The following is a 26600-nucleotide window of genomic DNA, read 5'->3' as shown; positions in this document are numbered from 1 at the left end:
TTTCATCAGTGAATGATTTTGTAATAAAGCAAATTGAAAAATTTAAGTTGGGATTTAAAGTTGATATTAATTCTTATTGGTTTTCCAACCAATTAGAAATTAGCTTTGGTTAACAAACTAATTGGTTTTCGTTTAAAAATTTTTCTGTTGCAGTTATTTTTCAACCTTTTCATATATATATACACTCTATGACAAAAAAATCGACGCACCACGAAGCAATCATCCGATTGCTTTGAAATTTTGTATGCATGAATGTTTTGAACAGATATGGCTGGCGACGACATCCTAAGACCTGTTTTGCTACCGTTTCTATTGCAGCGCCCTGGGCTGGTTTTTCTGTAGGGCAATGCCAGAGCACATACGGCACGTGCTGCTATGAACTGTCTGCAAGCTTGTCAAACTTTTCTTTGGCCTGCCAGATCTCTCTTCCATCGAGCATGTCTGGGAAATGATGGGAAGGCGATTGCATCTGGCACGGAATGTTGATGACCTCGTTCGACAATTAGATCGAATTTGGCAGGAAATACCGCAAGAGACCATCTGGCAGCTTGTATCCAGGCTAGTTCCGGGTCAACACCTTATTGAACTTGTTACTGTAACTCTGCAACAAATTATTCAATTGTTCTGAAATTTTAATCATTTACTATTCTGTACTTTGTCTTCCAATAAACCAATTTTCGTTTCAATCGGACAACTCCTTGGTGCGTCGATTTTTTTTGTCATATTGTGTATATAGAAATTATGCATATTAACGTGAAGGCAGAAAATCACAAATTTGAGGAAAATTTTTGTATCTGGTTAAATCAACTTTCAGTTGATAACTTTAATTTAATCTATTCATAACTAAAATCGACGAGGATGAAAAGCATTTGCGTTATCATCTGTTAGTCATATGAAATTAGTGAGAAGCCTGAAAAAATCTTATTCAGAAATAGTCCATTTTTATTAAGCTGCATTGGGTTAAAATGTAGATTCAAATACTACTTGGTATCACAACAAATTTTGCATAAACTTCATTTCTGCTTACCATGATATTCTTCGCTTTCATTGACATCACTTTCAGGATACTACAGGTCTTGTTTTATCATTATGCAATTTATTCTTGATTTACTTTCCTATTAAATAAACTCGCCACAAATAAGAGTAACGTTCAATTGCAAACTTTACCCATTGTTCTTAATTAAATTTCTTATTGAAAAAAACACACAAATGAAACCTTAATTAAAATAAACATAATGTTGAAGCTTATTTATTTCATTCTAAAGGATCATAAAAACATGATGAACTAATGCATTAAACTAAAATAACACAATATAAACTATCTAGAGACTGTTACACATAGACAATATCACAACGATTATAACTACATATCAACATTATCACTACATTCAGTCACATACTTTTCCAGATGAGTATTCTTCTGATATAACTCATCGTTTTCCTGAGCTAGTTTATTAATCTCGTCCTTAAACACTTCGATTTTGGCCATCTCAGAGTCTACATCAATTCCACTCAATCCTAACAATCTTTTCCGTTCCCTAATGACATTAAGTTGTTTTTCCAAAACTTCAATCCTATCTTCCGCGTCAATCCATCGCTCTATCAATTCAAATTTGGTCAACTTCTGAAGGTAACTACTGTAATAGTTCTCATACTCTTCCTCAAAGTCCTTGTCAAAAGAATCTTCTCGACAATATACCTCCCTATCCAAGCAAAAATCCTCTGGTGATGACAAACCTCTATCTTTTATCAAAAAGTCACTGGTATTATGGGGTGCTAAAGCTACTCCAGCAGCAAGAAGAGCATCCCGATCTCTCTGAATTCTTTTCAGCTCCCGCTCGTGGACTTTTTCCCGTTCTTTACGAGTGAGTTTCCACAGAGGCCTCCATTTTCGCTTTTTCATAGGCTTTGATTTTTTCTTTAAGACTCTTGATCGATGCTTTTGCTTTGATGTGGGTGATTTGTGTTTAGATTCCGGTAGTTCCTTTATTTCGCTGGCAAACTCTCCACAAGATGCGTCATGTTCTAAATTCAAAATATCAGTTATATCATGGTGAGATGGATTCTCTGTACGAACTCGAATTGAAGGAGCTCCTACGTCAATGTTTTCAAGTTTTTCACAGATGCGATTAGATTCCTCATTATTCATCTCACTATCATCAATAGGCATTTGCTCTTCATCAGTAGCAGCACTTTTAAATTGATCTTTTTCACTTTTTTCAGAGTCAGACATAGTTTTAAATTCGAAAACGTTTGCAAAAGAATATTAAATTTGTTTGATACTCAGCAGTTACTAATTTGAGTATTGAGTATAGTTAAGTGCTGCGAGCTCTCTGCTTATCGCTTATTTACTAATTTTGATTTCATCATCTAACTTTTTGTTTTTATTGTTAGTTGAAGTTGAAGTTTCAAATTGATTTTTCGATAAAAACAAGTTGCAAGTTTAGTTTTTACGAGTTTAGGTCAAAGCGTACAATAATATTCTCCATGTTCGATCTTTTAAAGTAAATTAATGTTGTCATTGTCACTCGATTACAACGAGCTCGATTACAAAAGTAAATTTAAACCAAAACTTGTCAGAATCTAATAAGTCATGTTAGCTCTTATAATTTAGTTTTTATATTTTTATTCAATGGATTGTTTTCAACTAAAAATAGTTTGCTTTGGTAAGATAAATATTTGTACACGAGATAAAATTTTATTACATGTTCTAAATAACTTGAAAAAGATTATTATGTATGTCTCTTTTTTTTAACATAGGTGGATTTAAATCGTTTTTGAATCATGAAAATTTTCTTTATTTGTCTAAAATATTGAAGAGAACTTTCGGAAATTTCTAATTATTGAAAAAGGGCTTATCCCCGCCAACGTTTGCCATAGTTGAAGTTTATTCAATATCGCTTTTCGAAAGAGCATTAGATTATTTCCATTATACAATTATTTGTATCTTAAAACATCTAGATAGACCGAAAATTTGATAGAAAAAAATTGCTAAATCGCTACGTCCATATTTTCGTGATTCTTTCTTAATATCTTTACCAGTGTAAATGATTTTTTTTCCCCCTATGCTTTGAAATTAGCTGAATTTTGAAAATAATGTCTAAAAGATTAACCTTTAATAAACACACTTTAGAAATGTTCTCTGCTTCTTCCCTCACCACTGTTGAAAAATTAAAATTAACTGTTACATTTTAAGAAGTCTCAATATTTATTCAAACACAGGATTACGGAAAATAGAAAATACCTTTCTAGTAAACATGCAGTCAAAAATTCCACTCATGGCTAATATATACGCAACTTATTTTGCCGAAATAAAACTAGGTTGACCTGGGGTAATTCCTGATCAAAAAATGCAAACATCTATTTTGTGAAAAAACTATTCAAGATAGAATTTTAATATTTACTGGAAGTTTGAGGCTATATGAGATGAGTCCTATGCTACCTTCTTTTGTTTGAAAATCTAATTAGAATTTAAAAGATTTTAAATTTTTAGTGATCAGGAATTACCTCTTCTATTGATCATTTCTGGGGTAATTACTGATCACCACTTTTTATAGTAAAGGGGCTGTTTAAAAGTAATTATGCAGTGGTAATTAACAAATAAGACATCAAGATCAAACAAATAAGTCAAAGAGATATGTTTAAGCAGCTAATAAAACGATTTATTTAAAAGCAAGAATAAGGATTAACACTTTAAATTTTCCAAAAATCTTTGCTTCATGCCATACATTTTAGGCAAGCAGCCAACTCATTCTAATGTTCTACTAGAATATAAGAAAGAGTTGCCGCATAGGTTACTTTTGCTGGATTTTTTAACTTCATTAAGTGAGAGTGTAAAGTTAAGTAAGGTATGTCAACAGCTCTGACAGCAGCTTTCACACTGAAATTTTCATTTTCAATCATTAAAAGAAATTCACTAATTTTGCTTTCTGGAAGCTTAGTATTTTTTTAGGCTTATAATTTTTCACACTACTTATATTAGGCAAATTTATAAACTTAAAAATTATTCTAACAATGTACACACATAAAATTAAGATAGAAGCAAGGTAAGGCAAACCATCAATGGTGAAAATCAGAACATATTTGTCTTGTATACAGTTAAAAGCAAATTTTGTGATTACAGTTAAAATACATTTTATAGTTGTTCCACTTAATAAATATGAACTGTTATTTAAGAAAGGACAATCCGCTATTTATTAGCTATTTTTTATACTATTTATAAGAAAAAATGACAGTGATCAGGAATTACCCCAGTGATCAATAATTACCCCATGTGTAGGGGCAACATTTGATATAGTTTCCTATAATTAATTACAATGTTTACAGTAGATGCGAAACAATTAAACAAAAGCTTACTCTATTTTTATATCAAAGAAAAAGAAAGTAACTCAAAATATTTATTATTAAGAGAAGGAGGGGAATCTTTGCAGAAATGTGCACATTTTGAAACCCATCTTTGAAATGGAAAATACAGAAAGCAGTTTAAAAGATACTTATTTTGTTAGATTAAACAAAAAACTATTATTAAGTAAATGTAGTTATATTTTAGTAAAATGTACAAGCATTCTTGTCCATGTCTCAAATTTTAAAAAAAAAAAAATTTAAAATAAAACTTAGGTGATCATTATTTACCCCAGAAACAGAGTGATCGTGAATTACCCCGGGTCACCCTACATTGTGAAGATAAGGAAATTAACTGAGAAATTGATAATAACTGAGCTGATTTTTACTTATGGATTAAAAGTGCTGTTTAAAAACATGAAATTCATAATTAATGAAAAACATTATAAATTATATGCTGGTTTTGGACAACCATTTTTGATAAAAAAGCATTCTTCTGGATAACTGCAAAAACCACAAGTTTTAACTGAGACTATAAAATTTCATAAAATGGATTAAAATTTTCAAAAACAAAAACAAAAAAATTCTGAATAAATTTATTGTGTTCTTAAGAAAAGAAATGTAAAAATAAAAAAAATTGTGACATCTTTTTAACCTATTGAATGCACTCAGGATTTTATGTTCAGTATACCCTGATCATATGGGATATGAAAACTAAATTATTACAACCTTGATTTCCTGAAAATGGTGCAATATACAATTTTGATTATTCTTTATTGTTTGATTATTATTTTATGTAATCAAACAATATTGATTATGTTCGATTATTATTTTATATAATAATTAATCAATTTACTGTGCGCTTAAGAAAGGAAATGTAAAAATAAAAAAAAATTTGACATCTTTTTAACCTATTGAATGCACTCAGGATTTTATGTTCAGTATACCCTGATCATATGGGATAATAAAACAAAATTATTACAACCTTGATTTCCTGATAATGGTGCAATATACAATTTTGATTATTCTTTATTGTTTGATTATTATTTTATATTGCATTAATTTTTTGACTATTAAGGAGAGAGTTTAGAAGATTATGTCACACTCTTCCTTCATTGGAATACATTCCAAGGAGCTCCTCTTTTAATGTGTGGTTGTATCAAAAGAAGTTATGTTTCTAACAATTTATCTGAAACTTTTGCTTAATTAAATTATCTATTGTCAGTTAGAAGCAAAGTATTTTGTTTTAGAATAGCAAAAATGTTTTAAATTTATTTTGCAGTGATTTTTATGGGAACTGAAAAAATTTATCAATGTTTCATTTGCTATATTAGAATAAATGATTGAGTTCAGTTTATCTAATTGGTTATAAAAAAATATATATTCCATCAATGCAATAGCAAACGGGTCTTTATGTATCCATCATTAAGAAAAAACTAGATTATATTAAGGGGATCACACAAAGAATGCAGACTGTATTAAGTACATAGTGACTCATTTAACTTTTTTTTTTTATCTATAACGCTCATAGTTCATACCTATCTGTGTGTGTAATTAATATTTTGATGAAAATATCATTCTTGTCACTATTATTAACCTTTTTTTATGTAATGTTTTTGTGAAATGTAATAATCTTATAAGCACCTATCATTTACCCATTCATATGCTACAAAAGTGAAAAAGAACGTACGTAATAGCTATTGTTAGATGTTAAATACCTACTTATTTTTAACCTGACGTTATAGTTTTAATCTTTTGAAATATTTATTTTAGATTAAATTGGAAAAATGTCTGAGAACGTTGAAGATATCATTGCTAAACAGCAAGCTATTCTAGATGAGTATTTCAGTCTGTTAGGAAATTTTGCGTATGACAAAGCAAAAGAATTTTTGGTATGTATAATACATAAAAAATAGTTTTAAATGTGCTGTTAATAAAATGTATTAAAGCTTTTACTTTCATCACTTACGGGATGTGTGTTTTAAAATAAATTATTAAAATTATAAATATTGAAAAGTTAACAAAAAATATAGTACATGATTGTTTTATTTCTGTGACTATTTATTGATACAGAGATGACTGTGCTCCAGAAAAAATCCGGATTTTTCACTGACCGCGATCTGTGCATTTCCACGAAATCATCGATCACATTTGTGTAAAAAATTTCTTGTACATTTTATTTAAAAATATTAGAACTAGAATTTATACTCTTTCATTTGTAAATATTTTTTCTGGTAGAATATGATTAGAGAAAAAAGGTGACTTATAAATAATTATTCATTTAAATTATGCTGCATGTAATTTATTTAGAATTTCATGTTTTGAAAATATCAATAATTTAAATTTATAAAGACAAATTTTTTTGAAATGCATCATTAATGATTTTATTCAAGAAATTTTCAGGATTTTCGAGTTGGGCTCACAATCACCCCTGTTGATACTATGTGCATTTAAATAAATATTATTGCAAAACATTTGATTTAAATCTTAAAACTAGCTTAGAAAACATTTAAGAAGTAGAAAACATTTTTAAATGATAATCTTCTAATTTTTGTTAACTTTTATTTTGCTTTTACTTCAGATACTACACGACTTTATAATGTCACCACTATTGATGATTAACTAATAAATTTTGTGATAATTGGTTATAATTTCAATTATTACTAAAAGTGAACCATAAGCATTAATGAATTTAAATGGAAAGAAAAGTTCAGAGAAAATTTTAGTGATAAGATATGTATTACAATAACAATATATGTTATGACAAAATATGAAATGTTCATATGATATCATGTCTTTGTTTGTGTCTTAAATTGTTATGGAATTTTAAATGCATAGTTTTTTTTAAATAATTTCTTTCAATTACTTTTATTAATTTATTTCTGTATTGTCTGTAATAAGACTTATTCCAATGTTTTTCATTTTAATGTAAAAAAATTAGTTAAAAAATAATAGCAAAACATTGCACCAGTTTGTAAATTTAAAAAAAAAGATTTTTTGCCAACAAAACTTGTCTTATATTTTTTAATATGTTCTTATTTCTGGATTTCTTTTTAGGAAAAAGAACGAGATGTAGCAGTAAAAAATCATGCAGTTGCCCCTTTCTTTAGTTCTGCCTTGTCAGCCTTTGCAGCTTTAGCTCCTGCTGAAAAGAGTTATTCAAATTTTATGTTCCTTGGACCAAAGGGTTTTTTACGAAAGGATGTGAGAAAATTTACATTCTTATTGTATTCTAAACTATTTTACTTTTATTGAAATAAATTTCACCTATATTTGAAGCTTTTATATTTAGAATTAATTTCAAAAAGTTTCTTGAAGAGATTTTCTCAAACTAAAAAAATAAATAAATAAACTCCTTCAACATCCTTCCATCTGAAATTCTAGTTAAATGTTTGTCACGGCATTAAAAGTCATTACGTTTCGTAGTTTCTGAATATCATTTAACTTTTAAGTTAACATTTAATCCTTTTTCTAAAAAAATAAATTTCAGCATGTTTTATTCACAGAAAACAATTATCACAATTTAACTCTTGTAAAAAAAGTTTTTACTCTTAAAATAGATTTCAACTACACAATAAATAAGAAAATTACTGATAATATATATTCTTTTAATAACGGAGGAAGGCCAAGTTTGTCATTATAAACAGGCATTTAAAATTATTATTGAGTTAAAATTTTGACCAAATTATTACAACTTTGCCACCCTTTTTCATTTGAATTAGATATATGTTTGATATAATAGTAGATCTCTTCCTATATTGAGTGACCCTCACTGACTTTTGATTCAAACTTTAAAGAAAAATGCCAATAAAGAGAATTGACCCTTCCTTCAGTTTTCTTTCTGTACAAAAATTCAAAATTGTTATTTTTGGAATGATTTTTCATGACTTGGAGTAGATGTAAAGAACATAGACATATGTTTTCTGTAAATAAAAAAAAATCCTCAATAATGATTCTATGATAATAAAATATGACTTGAATTTTTTCATTTAAAACCCTATTTTTCTTTATACATAAACTCAAAACCTAAATTTTTAACTATACTTATTTTTCTGAGTCATTTTTTATTTATAAAAGTATCAAAAAAACAAAATGCTATCTTAGTTTTTCTGCATTAATGTACAATATTAACTGTATATGTTGATCTTTTGGGCAGCAAATTAGTGCTCTTAGCCTTACCACCTAATTAAAAATTGATTTTTTTTTTGTTACATGGTAAAGTATGTATCTTTAAAACTCTTAGGAACTTTTAAAATTCTGCACATTAAGTTAAATACTGATACATAAATATTTTACAAACAGTTTTTATTTTATCATGTGATCAACTTATAAAGCATTTAAATTAGAATTTCGTAACAATTCCAGTCAAATTTAGTTTACTTCACTTGTCAACAGATTACATAAACTGGTGGTCAGTTTGCTATGATTTTGCCCCCCCCCCCTTTTTTTATAAAATAAATGCTTAATACTATTTAACACAGTTCGATATTATTGGTTTAACTGTGTATGAAATCATTGTTTTTATAATAAACGATTAATTTTGCTCCAGAAAACAAACTACGTTGATTTTACTATATAACACAGTTCAATATTATTGGTTTGACTGTGTATGAAATCATTGTTTTTATAATAAAAGATTAATTTTGCTCCAGAAAACAAACTGCGTTGATTTAACTATATAACACAGTTCAATATTATTGGTTTGACTGTGTATGAAATCATTGTTTTTATAATAAAAGATTAATTTTGCTCCAGAAAACAAACTGCGTTGATTTTACTATATAACACAGTTCAATATTATTGGTTTGACTGTGTATGAAATCATTGTTTTTATAATAAAAGATTAATTTTGCTCCAGAAAACAAACTGCGTTGATTTTTAAGAATTGCAGCATTTTTAGAGTCATACTTTTATAATAAGTTCTATAAATGTTTTATTTAAAAAAAAACATGAGGTAACAAAAATAATGAAATTTTCAGAATGTTTTATTAGTTTCACTATTATTGTTGATAACAATTTTTGTATTTTTAGTTCAATTGAACATTATTACTTTTAACTTTCAGAGTACCTTAAAATCAACCTATGAAACCCTTTTAAATGAGTATCAAAAACTTGAAGACAAACACTATATAACTCCTGTATCAACACCTACCATGTCTCCAACATCATCCTGTCGAACACCATCTCCACCCACTGCCCTGCCATCACCTTCTCCAATCAGTGCCTGCAGTGAAGTTTCCGGATCAACTGCTAGTTCTATAAGTATTGGTAGCTCAGCACGTGGTAGTGTACACACTTTTCCTACTTACCTTGGGGAAGATATTCTGGAAAATTTAGCTAGTCATTTATGTGGACAATTATTGAGTTATGTTAGGGCACGTTTAAAGACAATGGAGTTGTATCCTTTATATTTTTTTCTATTTAAACCAGTTAGGATAAAGAATGTTACATATATCAGAACTGATTATTTTTTAATGAAACATAAAGATTACTGATAACATGAAGATTTTGCAATTGACGCTAATTTAGCAATTGATGATGTATTCCTTAATTAGCCTAAAGATAAGTGGGTTCATTACATTGAGCTTAAAAACTGTCAAACACGAATAGAAAACACTGGAAATTTTTCCAAACTGGTTCGTTGCAAAATTACAACAGACATTTGTTGAAAGCCAAGTTTTTCAATTTACCTATGACGTATCAGACTTCGAATTATACATTAATGTATGACATATGCATGAGCTCAGACTTTCTGTCTTGAAATATTCTGTCTAAACTTTCTGCCAAATTCATAGCAACTTAAATTTAACAGATTTATTATTTTATAACAGTAATTAAAGTACGTGTTATCCTGTGCTCATGAATAAAAATGCCTCTTTTTTTTTCGTGTAAAATCCTCTAAATTGCTTTCTTTTCTTATTATACTCATTCTTATGTTTATTATTTTTGAGCTATATATATATTAAGCCTCATTAAACTTGTTGTTTAACCTCAACCTACATGTGTTTTTCTATATTCACAGTGAGTTAATCACCATGTATTTAAAAAAAAAATTATGGATATTATCTTCTAATCTAACAAATAAATTGCAGCTCTAAATGCAAAAATGAATTCTCACAAAAGAAAAACTAAAATCAAAGTTAAAAACTAAGTTCCTTTTACATTATCATTGTTTTTTTTTTTTTTTTTTTTTAAAGGGAAAACCTTACCTATGCATCACTATTATAAAATATAACTTGCCTATGTTCTTTAAAAAATAAATTCTATAAATTATATTTTATAAATACTGTATCTAATATGCATGCATGTTTTGCATTTCTCATTATTTATATACCTTTATGAAAAATTTCTATATAATATAACATATATTTTCTTAGCTAATACATAGTTATGAAAAAATGCATTCCATGAGTTCAACTAGATTTATGAAGTTTGAACAGTTATTAGCCATGATATCAGATATTGTAAAATCAAATCAGAAACTTTTCCATCATCCTATGTTATCACCACTAAAGTCCTCTTTTAGGTATTCAAATTTATTTTTACCATTCTAAGAAAAAAAATATTTTTTTCAGCCTCTTGCCTAACTTGTACTAAAATTTGAATTGCCTTTAGGTGCAATATGTATATACAATGGAACCTCTTTACATTGTCTATTTCATAGGTTATCTCGCTTCCTTTGTCATTTTCTTTCTTCTGTATCGAGATAATTGCCTTTTCCGGTATTATTAAATTATCTCTGGATCTTTGTAAAAGAAACCTTGCTTTATACGTTTTTCTTGCAGATCAAAACCATTTTTTCTCCACAAAGTTCACACAAACGTTCTTTTTTTTTCTTTTTTTGAAAAAGAGTAGAGGCTTGTTTAATAATTGTTGAAAGCTGTTCTGACATTCTTTCTTTTCAATCTCATTGTCCTTTTATCTGTAAGAGGGAACCAATTTGTCAAAATCAGATGGGCTAAGTAGAAGAAGTGTGGTTAAAGTATGTAAAGTATGAGAGATTTGCAAGTTAGTTTCTTCCACTCCTCTTTTCAATCTTTGAATCGTAGAATTATTTAATCATTTAAAGAATGTTATGCTTACCACCTGTTTAAGTAATCATTTCTTTTTTTGATTCTGGTGACTTGCAAGATGATTTCATAACAAAAAATGAATGTCCTCGAAGCTTTGAATTTGATTTTGACTGTGTTGAATAAAATGCATTTCGAATGTGGGTTTAATCTAGCAGTCTTCTCGGGATCCAACAGGAACATTGGCTCTTCAGATAACATTGCATGGCTAAAGATTTGTTGCTGACATGTATATCGACTGCAACACACATCCCTATTGCTTGATAACTCCTTCAATATCTAGTTTAATGCCTGTTTCCGATGATAGTTATGAAAACGATGAAGATAAGTAAAAAATATCAACAGCTATATCCACAGTTGTACAAGAGTTCCAAAGCATAAAAACTCTGAAACAATATTTATTTTCAGATGTAAACCAAAAAGCAAATTTGTGAGCAATAGTAAGTTTTGAGGAAGAACATTATTGTGTAAATTGTATCTAAAGTAAAGATTACACATTTTTTCTAATAGTCATCTCGTAAGTGTTAAATTTTGAAAAATATATTTATATTTTTTTACCCCAATTTTTCGTTTTCCACTTTGTGCGTTTTTAACTCTAGTCCGCCTGAAAATTTTTAAGCAGCGTTCAACTATATGTATATATACATGCATATATTTATATATATATACAGTGAAACCCCGATTTTACGTTTTCCGTCGGACTAGCGATAAAAAACGCTCGAAGCGGAATAACGTAAAATCGGGTTAAGAAAAATCTATGCATATTTTTAAAAATTGACACCTACCAGTTAAATTAATGGAAAAAATGAGTAATCTTAACTTGCTTTTCGTTTCTAGCTACAATTTCGTATACAGCTCATTCAATACTAACAATTTTTTGCAAATTTGCTTCTTGATTTACATTTGCAAGTAAAAATTGTTTTAGAGTTTTTATGCTTTGTATCGCTTGTTCAGCTGTTGGCACGTCTACTGTTATTGCATCTTCATCGTTATCAGCACTATCGTCGTAATCAGGCATTAAATCACTTATGAAAGGGATTTCTGAAGTAATGATATCTGTGTCACAGTCATCATCGACTTCCGGAAGGTCCTCAACTTCAGGCACGCTACCTTCTTCTTCTTCCAAAACAACAGCGCTCTCCTCCGATATTGAAAATCCTGCTTTATTGAATCCATTGATAATGTACTTTCGGTCGACACTGTCCCAAGCTAAAGATATCAAATTAAGAGCCCCAAGAACAATAATTTTCGCCTTAGGAGTATCCTGAAAGCCACCAGAATCAAGAAACATAAGAGATTTTCTAACCAGTTGCTTCCGGCAACTCTCTTTAAATGATCGTATAATTTCTAAATCCGGTGGTTGAAGTTTGCTCATACAGTTAGCTGGCAAAAACTCTATTCGCACGTTTTTCAATTTAAGGTTTAAATGAGCAGTGCATTGGTCTAGGAATAAAATTATGTTGCGCTTTTGAAAATTCATTTTCTTATCCAGTTTTCGAAGAAAATTTTTAAATAGTGCTTGCGTCATCCATGCTTTTTTGAAGTGTAATCGGTAGGAAAACTTTTGATATTTTTGAAACACCGTGGTTTCTCTGCTCTACCGATCACAAGAGGCGTTAACTTTTGACTTCCATCGGCATTTGCACAGAGCAAAACAGTAAAGAGCATTTTTGAAAGCTTTCCTCCATGGCAATTTTCACCTTTAATTGTCAATGTCTTGTTTGGCAATAGGTTGAAAATCAATCCCGTTTCGTCCGCATTAAATATGTCACTTGGATTACAGCCCTTTAATAAATTTGGCAGAGTTTCTTCTTTCCACTGTTACACAATTGTCATATCCACACTATCGGATTCGCAACGGATAGATTTGAAGCATACATTGTTCCTTTTTTTTAAATCGATCAATCCAGCCATTTGATGCACTGAAGCCTTGGAGTTTAAGTCTTTCAGCAATTTCAAGCCCCTTTTCTCTCAGGATGGATCCATTTATAGGAATCTTTGTTGCTCTGGCTTCCTTGAACCAGTTCATTAAAATGTTTCCTAACTCATCATACGGAGATGTTTCAAGTGTTTTTCTCTTCTTGGCATATTTTCCGAGTTTTTCAGCGTGTAGTTCTACTGAAACTTCTTGCTTTAAAATCATTTGCAAAGTTGAATAAGCAATACCCAAAGATTTAGCAAGATCAACTTTAGTGCCATGAAATTCTTTAGCTTTTTCGATGATTTCAGCCTTTTCGGCCAGAGAAAAGCATTTTCGTTTCGACATCTTCTTTCGAGAAAAGAACACGATGACTAATGTTTCGAAAATGAGAAAAAATGCTATAGCTTTTAAACTCAAACAAAACCGACTGAAAATCTCATTTTGTATGCTAGCACGGAAAAATAAGTAAAACCATTTCGAATAAAATAAAAAAATTGTTTTGATCTGTTAGTAGAAAAACGCATCAAGCGGGATTTTCATAAAAGGGGTAGCGCAAAATCCGGGATTTTTTAACATTATCGGTATAGGCAATTTTTACGGATCAGCAGAAAATGACGTAGGAAGCGGAATAACGTACGAAACGGACAACGTAAAATCGGGGTTCCACTGTATATATATATATAAGTATATATATATATATATATATATATATATATATATATATATATATATATATATAATATATATATATATATATATATATATATATATATATATATATATATATATATATATATATATATATATATATATATATATAAGTTCAAAATGTAGATAAAGATGAAAAACAGGGAGGGGGGGGGAAATAACAAAAAACCAGGGGGGGTATCCAAAAAAGGGACAAAAAAAATTTTTAAAAATCTGAAAAATAAAAGATATGATCTTTCAATCAGCCCACACGATTATATCCGCAAAAAAGAGTGCTTTCTAATATTGTATCAATATAGCCAAAACAAAATATATCAATACAATAGTGTGAATTATTGTTTATTGTAATTATTATAGTCTATTGTTTTTCTTAATTTTCTTCGTGTTTTTTGTATTTATTTATTATGCTATATATATATATATATATATATATATATATATATATATATATATATATATATATATATATATATATACAGGCCACTTCAAAAATGACAAATGAAATCAAAAGGAATAAAAACAAAAGATGATAAAAATTTATATTCCTAAACTAAGCAATTTATTCTCACCAAAGTTTATAAAATAAACTGCAAAGTTTGTCAACAGATATTAATGATGAAAGAGATTAATCTAGAAAATAATGTTTTCAAAATAATCACCATTTGCAGCAATAACATAATGCAATCAGTGGACAAAATTAGTAGATTCCCATGCAAATATTTCAGTTGAAATGATCTGACATACAGCATAAAAAATTATTTTATAGATTTTTTAGCAGGCTGTGCCAGCTTTTAAATTTACAACAAATTTTGAAATTTTTTGAAAATAAATGCATAGTTTCCTAAGCAGAACACAGAAATCCATACATTCATATCTTCTTGCACTTTTTTTAAAATTGATATTATGTAAAATTGAACATCCAGTATAATGTTCCAAAACACTTTTTGATTAATTTCGGAACACCTTATATGAATTAGGTAACTCAAAATCACATATTACTAATTTTGTAAAAAAATATTTTAAGTCTTTTGAAATAAAAGAATGTTTTAGAATGATTTTTAAAAGTATATGCATGTTTCTTTTGTAGCTCTGAATGTGAGATTTTGGTGAAATTACTTGAAGCTGAAATACACATGCAAAACTGGAGATTTTTGCCTTCACTGTTGTGCTTGCATGATGCTCATTCAAAATTAGGTGCCTGGCTCTCATTACCGAAAGATGTAATTTCATATAAGTAGTTTTCTTTAAAAATTTAGATTTTTTTAAATTTATTGTATGGGAAACTTTTTTTTTCTTATAAAAAATATAACAATAACTGTAACATCAAAATTAATTAAAATAAATATTTTTTTTCTTTCACAGCTCCAAACTTAATTTTAAATTAATAATCAGATGCTTCTTTATATAATGTAAACCCTCTGCAATTGATTAATTTTTCTGGGTGGCTACAGAGTATTAAAATCAGTGAATTGTATCATAATAGAAAATTTAGACAAGCTTTAGAGAATAAAACTAAAATATCCAAAAAGTCAGAGAAAAGAAATTAATTTGAGTTTGAAGTACCTAGAAGTCCATTTTTTTGGTCTTGTAATTAAAAAAAGAAAACATTATTTTCAACTTATGTTACAAGCTATTGTATTTTGTATTATATTTTATACATCAGAATAAACCAAAGCCAAAAAAATTAATGATCAGTTTTATGCCACCGGTTTCATAAAACCAAGGAAATTCAATAAATTTAATCTGGACAAGTCCGGGACATTTTTTTAGTCTTATTGTCCCTTCTGTTCTAATATCATACCTGCCAAGTCTCCTGTTTTTTATTGAAGACTCCTGTATTTTACGACTATCTCCTGTTTAACCGTATATTCTCAAATTTCTCCATATTTGTTGAAGAAATTGAAAAATAATTTTTGGCAATAAAATATCCTCTGATGACCAAAATACCTCTCTTATTCCTCAACAGATGGTACTATTGCCAGTACAACAGTATGTTGAGTGTTAATAGTTAAAGTAATTATAAATAATGGTTTAAAGAATCTTCTTAAGATTAAGATTTATGTACATAATTTTTGCTTTGCGAAATGTAAGAATAAAGTAATGTAAGAATTAAGTCTGCCAAATTATATTATTTTTAATTTCTCTTTTTGACTTACATGATTGTGCATGATGCATCAAAACTTTACTTGTAGCCTAAAAAGTGTCGCTAGTAAAATCTCTGTTATTTCCATTCTCCAATGTTGGCAGATATGTAATATGTATTATTTATTTTTGTATACATGTATATAATTTTTTTATAATGTAAACTCCAGACTAAGAGCAAATAGGAGTGCATTTTTATGATGTGCAGTGACAGTATCAAATGAAATTTTCAATGCTTTATTAATAAATGGATTTTGTGAAGCTTTTTTTAATAAAAAATTTTCAATTTTTATAGGTGAAAAAGTCATCTAGCTTTTTTAAACCAGCACCTCCTCCTCTTCTATACAATTGGTTGAGAACTTTGAAATCTGCTCTAGTCTCAAAAGTATGCATATTGTCTTCTGCTTTCCTCTGTTTCCTTTGTTATATACTAAAGATATTTTTTGTTTTGTTGAATTATTAATTTTGAGTTTTTGATGTTATTGACTAAGTTATTACTAAGTTGTTGTTTTGAATCCAGTTAGTTTTAAAATGTAATACAGTACAGAACCCGTTATCCGGAAATCAGAAAACCAAAAAACCGAAACGAAATTCGAGAAATTTTCCCGCCATTTTTTAAAAAAATATTTTTTTTCCTCATAAGATTTTAGGATTTTTCTTTCTTTTTTGAAAGATGTTTACCTTACCATCACTTTGGAAATAATCATTAGTGTATTACTTCATCGTTTTTTCTTCTTTTTAAGATTATTTCCATAAATTTTTTTTAGTTGGGTTTAACAATAAAAAAAACGGCTTTTTGTAGTGATTCAGAAAACCGGAAAAATCAGTTATACGGAATAGCGATGGTCCCGATCTTTCCGGATAATCGGTTCCCTACTGTACTTAGACTACTTTATATGCATTAAGTCAATTTTGTTACTATGCAATATGAAGATTTAATTTTCCTTTTGTTTTACGTCATTTTTTATGAATTATTGAAATGGACTTCCTATTTTTAAGGCTTATAATCTTATAAAATGAAATTTAATTAGAATATTGATAAAACTAGGTTAAGTTGTTTTACAAAATGTAAATTGATAAAAAATATTATAATTTCTCAAAGTGTAATGGTTAATTGAGTGCAATAGCAGCAAAATACTTATCTGCAGGAAATATATTTACATTTCACTTTTAAAATAAAATTTTGCATGAAATTCTTACAATAAATATAATTTTTATCTGACTATTATTTTATTATTTCTGCAATATTTTGTCTGCACAGGATTCTGTTATGTGATATTTTGACTGGTCATTCCTATTCTGTACTGTCTTTTAATCCTATTATACTTTTGGTGATAATTGTTGGTTTTCATTTTTTACAATGACAAAATGTTATCAGAACACTAATTAAAGATAAGAAGAGGTATATGAAAATAATAAAATGTATGCTGATAATACAATGGTACTTTTTTTCATTTTAACATTTCGTAATTATCCACTGAGTTTTTTTAACTGTGATCGTGTCGCATCATCTAATTCCTGTACAGCACTCTTAATTTCTATATATATGGTTCTATTTTATGGTTCACTGTTTCTTGTAAACTTTAAATTTGTTTTTTTGGTTTTACGTAGTTTTATGAGCAATTACTGATGTTGACATCCGTGTCCAATTTTTAAATATTAGAATCTAGGGAATAGTAAGTAGGTTAGAGTAATTTTAAAGTTTTCAATTGTTTAAAAATATTTTCTAGTTTTTAAATAGCTCATTGCAGAGTTGGCAAGATTTAGGACAGAATGGATCCACGGTTTAAACCGTCCTGTCTAAAACCCCTTTGTCCAACAGCTTTTTATTCAAATTATGTCACAATTTTAAAAAAAATATTGTGAAAAATAAAAGGTTAATTTTTGAACAAGAAACATAAAAGACAAGTTTTTGTTTTGTTAAAAAAGTTTATTATTATTTTTAATATTGCATTATTTATCCTTATACAAAAACATAATTTATCAGTATTAAAAGCACATTTATTCATATTTAAAGGATAAGGTATTCACTTTTGTTGTTCAATAACTTGTGAAGCTTCAAAAGTTATAAATCTTTTCCTATTGTATTATTTTCCTTTAATAAGTTAAAGCAAATTGTATAAAAAGTATCTAAGATATGTAATTATTATGTGTGCAATGGTTACACCTATAGAATCTTTACCAAAGTTCAAGGTTTTGGATACTTTAAGATTTTGGACAGTTTTAGTCAGTTTAGGACAGTTTACGACAGTAAAACCCACATATCCTGTCCAAAACCCCAACCCTGGCTCATTGTTTATTAAATTTTAACTACACATTAAAAATACTGATATTTAAATTACAAAACTTTTATGATATAATTATGTAACACCCTTATACTACAAGAAATCAGTCATAATATAAAAATAATTTTTAAATATTAAATTTAATTTGTATAATTTTTATTTTATCTGATTTTACTAAATTTGTACATATTTTCAAAATGATTTCTGCAACATAAATCTGTTAAGCCTCATTTGAATATTTTTAAAATAATTAAATATAACCTACTGTAAATATAATTTATTACAAATATGGAATGTTAAAACTGATGAATTATTGACTTTTTTTTTAAAAAATATTACAAAGGTGTTTTGAAGGTCTGGTAATTTATATATTTTTATTACTTATTTTTCACTGAACAACATTTATAAATAAAAAGATAAGTTTTTTTTACTTAAAATATTGTTAATCACAATTTTATTTCATGAATAAATCACCAATGAACTTGGATGATGATAACAATATAGTTTAACCTAAAGTATTCTCAACCCTATGGACTATCTAAATGTTTACCCATTCTAGCCAAATAGAAAAAAAGTTTTAATTCTATGCACGATTTATCTATAGTTCAGTCACACACAAAATTTATTAAAATGTGATGCTTCCAATGAATTTGAATAACTATTTTTTTTTTCAAATCTTTTTTTGTTATTGTTAAAAATTTTATAATGTATTACAGTTTGTAGGATTATTCATTATTGTATAAGAATACAAAACTTACCGTCTTTAATCATTGTGTTCATTGAAAAACTATGAATCTTGATGAATTTTGCAAATATTTGTAATAATTGTAAAATATTCAAAATTGTAAGATTAATTTTACAATTAAAAATCGTTTTTTTTTTTCTTTCATTTTAACCAAAATGCCATCCAAAGTTTGAAACATTTTGTTTGATTCATATTGTTCCAAACATAATTTTGTTACAAATTTTATGTAAAAATTTACAAAACAGAAAATTTTTTAATTAAAATATGTTTTAAATATTAGCCTTTTTCTTGTGCTCAGAAATTTTTGCTATAAAATGAAGTTACACTAGTATTTTATTTAATTTGAAATCACCTCATTGAATGCAAAAAATGATATTTTTTAACAAAATTTTAATACATATTTTTTTAGTTTAATACTTAATTACCATTTTTAGTTGCATTCTTTAAAAAAAAAATTTTTTTAAAGTATATAAAAACATTTGTTCAAATTATTTTTTATGCTTATATAATAAAATTATAAATTTTTATTTTATGCTAATTTAAAACTTCAAATTGAATTCACCCTATTATAAACTTTATATACAGTATAAAAAAGTGAACTTGATTTAACAAAATTTTAATTCATATTTTTTTAGCACATATAATACTTAATTACCATCTTTAGATGCATTCTTTAACAGAATTGTTTTTAAAATTATATCAAAACATTTATTCTGTTTTTTTATTATGTGCTTATATAATAAAATTATATATTTTTATTTTATGCTGATTTAAAACTTTAAAGTGAATTTGCACTGTTATAAACTTTATTTACAATAATAATCATAAAAAAGTGAACTTGATAGTTAATTTCGCAATGCAATTTTATATTCCATAATAGTTATTTGATGCTTGTTATTTTTGTATATCATAAATGCTTTAAAAAATATTTATATTACATTGCTTTAAATATTTGTATTCTTTTTTTTTTTTTTGAAAAATGCTCATTTCTTATATTCTTTTATTTCTAGTTCACATTATATTTTCATGAAAATTTAAGCAAGCAAACTACTCCTCCGGAAATGAAAAGTTTTTGTTCCAAAGCTTCTGTCGACTATTTCTCCAAGTATGTTTTCCTTGAAAACAATTTTCCTTATTCTTAGCTATAATGCCATTTGATTTCATCCTTATTTTTGTTTTATTTATTATGTAATTCGTTAAATTTTTTCACTCAGAAAAGCACGACTTTTTTTTAAAAAGAAAAATCATATTTGTTTTCCATCTTAAGAAATGAATACAATTTCAGGATTATGACATTTCAAAAACGTTATGATGTTGCCTGTTTAGCCATCGTTCTTGATACAAATGGTCTTGAGGGATATGCTGGTCATGGATACACCTGTCCTGGTAAACATTATGAAGCACCCAAAGGGCTTGATTCATTTCCAACAATAGTTTCTTATCCTCCAGTGAGTGAACTTAAATTTTTATGTTTATTTTCACCGGGGTTAATAATGCATAGTGATGTAAATCTGTACCATATGTTTAAAATCTCATATTTCTTTATGTAGCAACCTTGGCATCGTGTTTATAATTTTACCAAATAATTTCATAGTTTTGAATGCAATTACAGTACAGAACCCGTTATCCGGAAATCAGAAAACCGGAACGAAATTCGATAAATTTTCCCGCATTTTCAAAAAAAAAATTTTTTTTTTTTCCTCATAGGGTTTTGGGATTTTTCTTTCTATTTTGAAAGATGTTTACCTTACCATCATTTTGGAAATAATCATTAGTGTATTACTTCATCGTTTTTTCTTCTATTTAAGATTATTTTCAAATTATTATTTTTCTTTCTTTAGTTGGGTTTAACAGTAAAAAAAAACAGCTTTTTGTAGCGATTCAGAAAACCGGAAAAATCAGTTATCCGGAATAGCGATGGTCCCGATCGTTCCGGATAATCGGTTCCCTACTGTAGAATATTTGACAATTTATTTCTTTATCTGTGGCAATTTACATTGTTGGCCCAGTATCCGAGTACAATATCATTTCAGCAGATGTTATGAATTGCGATTATTTATATAAAATGTGATTGTGTTTGAAAACATTAATTTGTATAAAATTTTATGCTCGAAATATTATATTATTTTATACAATAAATTCGTAGAACTCGAGGAGTGGTTGTTCATAATAATGTAATAATACTTCAATGCATTTTTAAATGTTTTTTTTTTAATTCTTTTCATTAACCTGTTTTATCAGTTGATTTCAAACATTTATTAAAAATAAAAATTCCTGCATTTAAGGAAGGGGATTGAGATAACATTTAACAAAAGGCAGGTCAAATATTAAAAGATGTTTTTACAGTGCTTATATAGCTACTTTACAAGTAGTTTAATTTCATTTTACAAAATTTTTTTTTAAATTTTTAATAAACAATTCCTGTTACAAATTAGGAAACAAGTCTCTTGGACTCTCAAAAACATTTCATTCAAGTAAGAAAAAATTTTAACAGAATATCTTTTTCAGAATCTGCTAAGGCGTTTCAACTATTGGTGAAATAAAATATATAGCTCTCGATATAATAGAGCTAATAGAGAAAAATAGCCATAGTTAGTAACTGTTACTTTGGAAGGGAAATTTTCTATTATCATTAACATGTGACTTAAAATTAACTGTAATGGTAATCATACATCTCTAATTTATATTATAAATCTTAACATTTCTTTGAAATCAGAAGCATGTTCATTATAAATTCTAAATAAGTATTACCATAATTATGTACTTAATGGTTATAAGAACTATGTTATTCCATTTCCCGTCCCTAACACTGGTATAAACGTGTACACCCATATATGCATAAACATATCTATATACATATATAGCAGACTTAGCTTCATGGTCCTTATAACTGGTAACTAAGTATTCATAATTCTTAAACATTTATTTTAATATACTAATAGGGTTGAAATATTGAATATACAGTTTTATGTGTACAGGGTGTTTCAAAACTATATATAGAGGCAGATAGAGAGGAACTAAATAGGTATATTTCACAAAAGAATATGTGTGCGGAAATACTGTGTTGAGCTGGTAGCGAGCGCTATTGTTTACTAATCTATGTCAATACATGTGCTGCTATGGAGCTAGTATCGCTGTTGGTAGTCACTGTTTTGAGCAACTATTTTTTTTCCAACGCCGCCCTGGAAAATGATCTTTCGCAGGGCTGATTCTGCTCCTGAAAAAATCCGGATTTCCGGAATTTTCGCTAACAGTGATCCGGAAGTTTCCAGAGATCGAAGGTCCAGATGTTTCAAAAAATCATTGATCACAGAAGTTTCCGGAAATCAAATTTTCAAAGGTTTAAAAACACAGTTTATTTTATTTGTTTGTAAGAGAGAGACAGAGAGACTTTACTTTATAAGCTTATATTCATGATTAATGTTCATTTTTTATCAGTAAATAGTTGTTATAATCATAACTCAAGAAAGAAAGACATATTTGTAAATTTTAATTACTTCTCCATGTCATCATAGATATGTGTAAAATTTTAAATATATTTTAAGTAAACTAAGAAATATTGAGAAAAAGGAAAAAAAACTTTATATTTTTTTTCTAATATTTCAATTTAAACTGTTTTTTTTTTTTTTTCTTTAACTCGTGGAATTTTCCGGAATTTTGACTTGGGCTTTCGTCATACGGGCATCTGAAGGGTAGATTTGTTGGCCACTCTTGCTAGAGCACTATATTAGGTGGGCCAACGTTGCTCCCACAGCAAGGACAGATAGTACAGAGAAGGAAAGGACATCCATGCCTTGCCTGGGATTCGAACCCAGAACCTTTCTGATGCAAGGCCAGTTCCCTGACTCCTACACAGGCCGGTCGGCTTTTGAGCAGAGATTGTAAACTGTAATTTATTGTAATTTTTACGAATTTCTGCCTGACCAAAAGAGGGCATTGTAATCACTCACAATAATTCTGTATTAATACTTACGTGGCAGGCAATAGATGGTTTATTGGAAAGCTCTAAAAATACCATACCATCATATTGTTGGTTTTAATTGTTTTACTGCTATTTAATTTCTTTGTTATCAAATATGACCTCTTTATTCAATGCAACCATTTGCCACTGAATCATTCTACAACAGTAATCTATAGTAAGCTATTAATAATTGTCTTTTTCTAACTTGTTTTTTTTTCACTTACATGAGATTAATACTATTTTACTAGGTGGTTAACAGTATTAATACTTGAGATTAATACTGTTAGACTTTCAAAGCATTTTAGACTTTCAAAGCATTAAACAAAATTTTCTCTTTATATTAAAGTGAATTTTTCTTTCCTTTTTTTCAGAATTTTTTCTCTCAAGAAAAACATTCTTGTCATTGGCCAAGTGTTGTAATGATCATGAATAACAAAGAACAAGATATTAGAAACACTGATACTGCTGTCTCATTTTATGATCTTGTAAGTATTCTAAAATAAATTTAAATATAGCATAAAAATTGTTTAAAAACTTTTCCATTTAAATATAACTTTTTAACCATCCAAGCTTTGAGCCCTTAGATAAATTTTTCTTACTATACTCAACTTTTCTTATTGAACAACATAGGGATAAACCAGATTTTTGTTGCAAGAAAGCTACTCGCTTAAAGTTCAATAATAAGTAAATTTTAAAAAATCATGACTAATCATGAGCTCTGCGGCTTAAATAATATCTAAGTCTTTTAACAAATCTAGCACATTTAGTAAGATGACCGAGATATTTCCAAAAATATTAGCAAGAATGGGGTACTCTTAAAATATGTTTAAATAATGTTTTATGTTATCAAATTTTTATGTAAATGATACAGTTCTCAATTTCAAAACAAAAATTTAAATTTAAAAATAATTTAAATGATTTTTTTGTTCAATTCTTGAAAAGAGTTTAAACATAAGAATTGATGTAACAATTATTGTATACTATTATAATGTAAGAAATTCTAAAATTGTAGTATAAAATGTCATAGTTTTATGTAACTGAATCTAAACTTATAATCACTATCTCAAAATGTTTTTTTTTTCTGTTATACATCAAGTTATTTTTTTTTCACAACATATTTGTGTAACAAATTTCAACATTTTTTAAAGTTTTTTTTTATATATATAAACAAGTGAGAAAAAAACTAAAGTGAAGTTTTTCATGTATATTAATCTGGCAATACCTCAATAAATGACATACGTAGTCTAATTTTATTTGATTAGTAATTGTGTCTAGAGCAGCTGTTCAGTTTCTTTCGGCAATGGAACTCTAAATGATCGACTTTCTTTTAGCAGAACACCAACTTTATAAATAAAGTTTATTAGCATATGAACATATTAATTTAAGAAAGAGAACAAGAGTAAGTTTTAGAATATTTAATGTGAAGAATGAATTTTTTTTCTTTTCTTTTACTCTTTAATAATAGACTTGAAACAGGGTTTTATGTGACACAGTTGAATTCGCGAGTATGATGAGGCATCTAGTCAAGTTCTGAATTTGTTTCGTGCATATCTTTTTAATTGAAAAATTCAGTGGAAAATTCAATTGAATAATTCAATTTTTAATAATTTTTTTAAATTTTAAAATTTAATTTTTTATTTGCATTTTATTTAAATAATTTCATAACACTAGCCTAAATATTATATAATGAATTAATGTATTTCTAGCTAAAATGTTCCAATTCTTGAAGCCCCTGTGATTCTTTCTCGGAATTCTTGGGTTTTGGGAAGCATCTTTAGGGAACCACTGGTACAGACCCAAGGTTCTTAATGCATAGATTGCAATACAAACTTTGACTATAAGATCTTCTAAAGTAGACCACTAAAGATTCTAAAAAAAAAAATTATAACCCTTATCTGATAAAATCGTGAGTTAGCTGCCTGGATTTCATTGGATTTTCATGCATTTTGTTTTGCAGATTTACTTTGGATTTTCATGCCATTTTTCAGTGTTGAGCTATATTTGTCATGTGACTAAGTTATTGTTAAAATTGAATAAAAATAAATAGAGCTCTAAATCAGGCAGGCATAATCTGAATCAGGCATAAGTTCTGACCTCAAGAAAGTAGGTCATAGCTACAATCTGGGTGCTTTGGACCCAATAGTACAAAACTTGAGCAAAATCGGCTGAATAGTTCCTGAGAAATCGAATTTTAATTAATTTAATTCTATTTGTTTCAATTAATTTAAACAGTTCTTGAGATATAGTGAAATACCCAAAAAATAAAATTAACATTACGGGTCCAAACTTTGAAGCGTTCCAGGCCAAACTATTGGGACTATGTTTCTCTAATTACGGCTACTAAACGTAAGAGTTAGAAAAAGAATAGTATGTTTATTCAGAGATTGTACGTTTTTGTGTCTGATTTCGTAACTTAAAACATCGTCTACTCTTATTATTAGCATATTTGAGGTCATCCCCTCGAACCATTAAGATTGAGTCATAAAAAGTAAAAATCCGATTATTAGATCAAAAGTTATTCAGGGTGATCTGCTTTTTGGTGCACTTGTACACTAATGCAGAATTTTGCATTTCAGCTAAAATAATACAATATTTTAATCGAAACAGTGAAAGAATTTGTAAATGTTACATTAGTTAGTATGGAATTTATAATTTCATTAGTATATTAAAACAATACCAGGTATTTAAAATTTTATTTGGGCTTTATTTTTTTATTTCTTTGATACTATACATTGATGCCCGGTGACTGAGTGGTAGCGCTTCGCGCTCCCTTGCCACAGGTGTTGGGTTCGATCCTCGGGCCAAGCAAGGTTGACTCAGCCTCTGGTCGATAAATGAGTACGAAGTATGCATGGGAACTAAACACTGGGGGTTCCGCGTTTGGCTGACCACCTGACCGGAACATCTGCTCCTGCACCCCAGAGCCCAAGAAAACTCAGATGGGCACAGTAGGCCTCTATAGGCTGCCGTGTCACTGAGTTTAGTTTTTTTAGATACTATACATTATGACCAATCCTAAGTTGTTGTGTTTTTTATTTCAGAGGATGAATGCAACATACTTCATGTCCAAAATTGAAGCAAGAATGACACTAGTTGTAATTTTCGAAAGTAAAAAAACAGACAGAGACACTCATATCCATAGGTTTATGCACGGTATCTGCACTCAATTGAGAGGAAACAAATTATTTTCAAGTTTGAAGCCTGGTTCTAAATAATCTACTCCAAACATTTCTTGTGGCATTGATTTGTTGATTCAAATTTTATATCGAAATTTATAATCACTTTTGATATATATAAATGTATATTTATGTTGTATGGTTTAAATGTCAGATTTTAACATTTACTAATTAAATAGATTACAAATCTTTAAAACATTTAGTTTATTTATAAAAAGGAGACTTCAGCTTCTTATACTAATTTTTTCTAA

At 28.0% G+C, this 26600-nt stretch overlaps 2 protein-coding genes across 3 annotated transcripts; one reads left to right on the top strand and one right to left on the bottom strand.

The window, feature by feature from the left end:
• Window positions 1-1233: 1233 nt before the first annotated feature.
• Hexim (Hexamethylene bisacetamide inducible) lies at window positions 1234-2409 on the bottom strand. Its single transcript, XM_016072682.4, has one exon. The coding sequence runs from the start codon at window positions 2231-2233 to the stop codon at window positions 1364-1366; it is 870 nt and encodes a 289-aa protein (XP_015928168.1). The 5' UTR covers window positions 2234-2409; the 3' UTR covers window positions 1234-1363.
• Window positions 2410-2492: 83 nt separating this feature from the next.
• LOC107455172 (KICSTOR subunit 2) lies at window positions 2493-26545 on the top strand. Of its 2 annotated transcripts, XM_071182517.2 has the most exons (12): window positions 2493-2577; window positions 2616-2666; window positions 6115-6233; window positions 7399-7545; window positions 9405-9739; window positions 10730-10867; window positions 15128-15260; window positions 16478-16567; window positions 20223-20317; window positions 20498-20660; window positions 23545-23658; window positions 26215-26545. In XM_071182517.2, exons 3-12 carry the CDS (start codon window positions 6129-6131, stop codon window positions 26386-26388), a joined length of 1494 nt encoding a protein of 497 aa, XP_071038618.1. In that variant the 5' UTR covers window positions 2493-2577; window positions 2616-2666; window positions 6115-6128; the 3' UTR covers window positions 26389-26545. The 2 variants fall into 2 exon arrangements, with proteins under 2 accessions (XP_071038618.1, XP_071038619.1); XM_071182518.2 differs by lacking the exon at window positions 2616-2666 and having other exon boundaries at window positions 2528-2555.
• The last annotated feature ends 55 nt before the right edge of the window (window positions 26546-26600 follow it).

The sequence above is a fragment of the Parasteatoda tepidariorum genome, chromosome 4 (genome assembly GCF_982258835.1).
Source record: "Parasteatoda tepidariorum strain Cologne lab strain chromosome 4, Ptep-v5.0, whole genome shotgun sequence".
Lineage (NCBI taxonomy): Eukaryota > Metazoa > Arthropoda > Arachnida > Araneae > Theridiidae > Parasteatoda > Parasteatoda tepidariorum.
The sequence above is the reverse complement of the archived record's forward strand: the minus strand, read 5'-3'. Positions and strand labels throughout refer to the sequence as shown.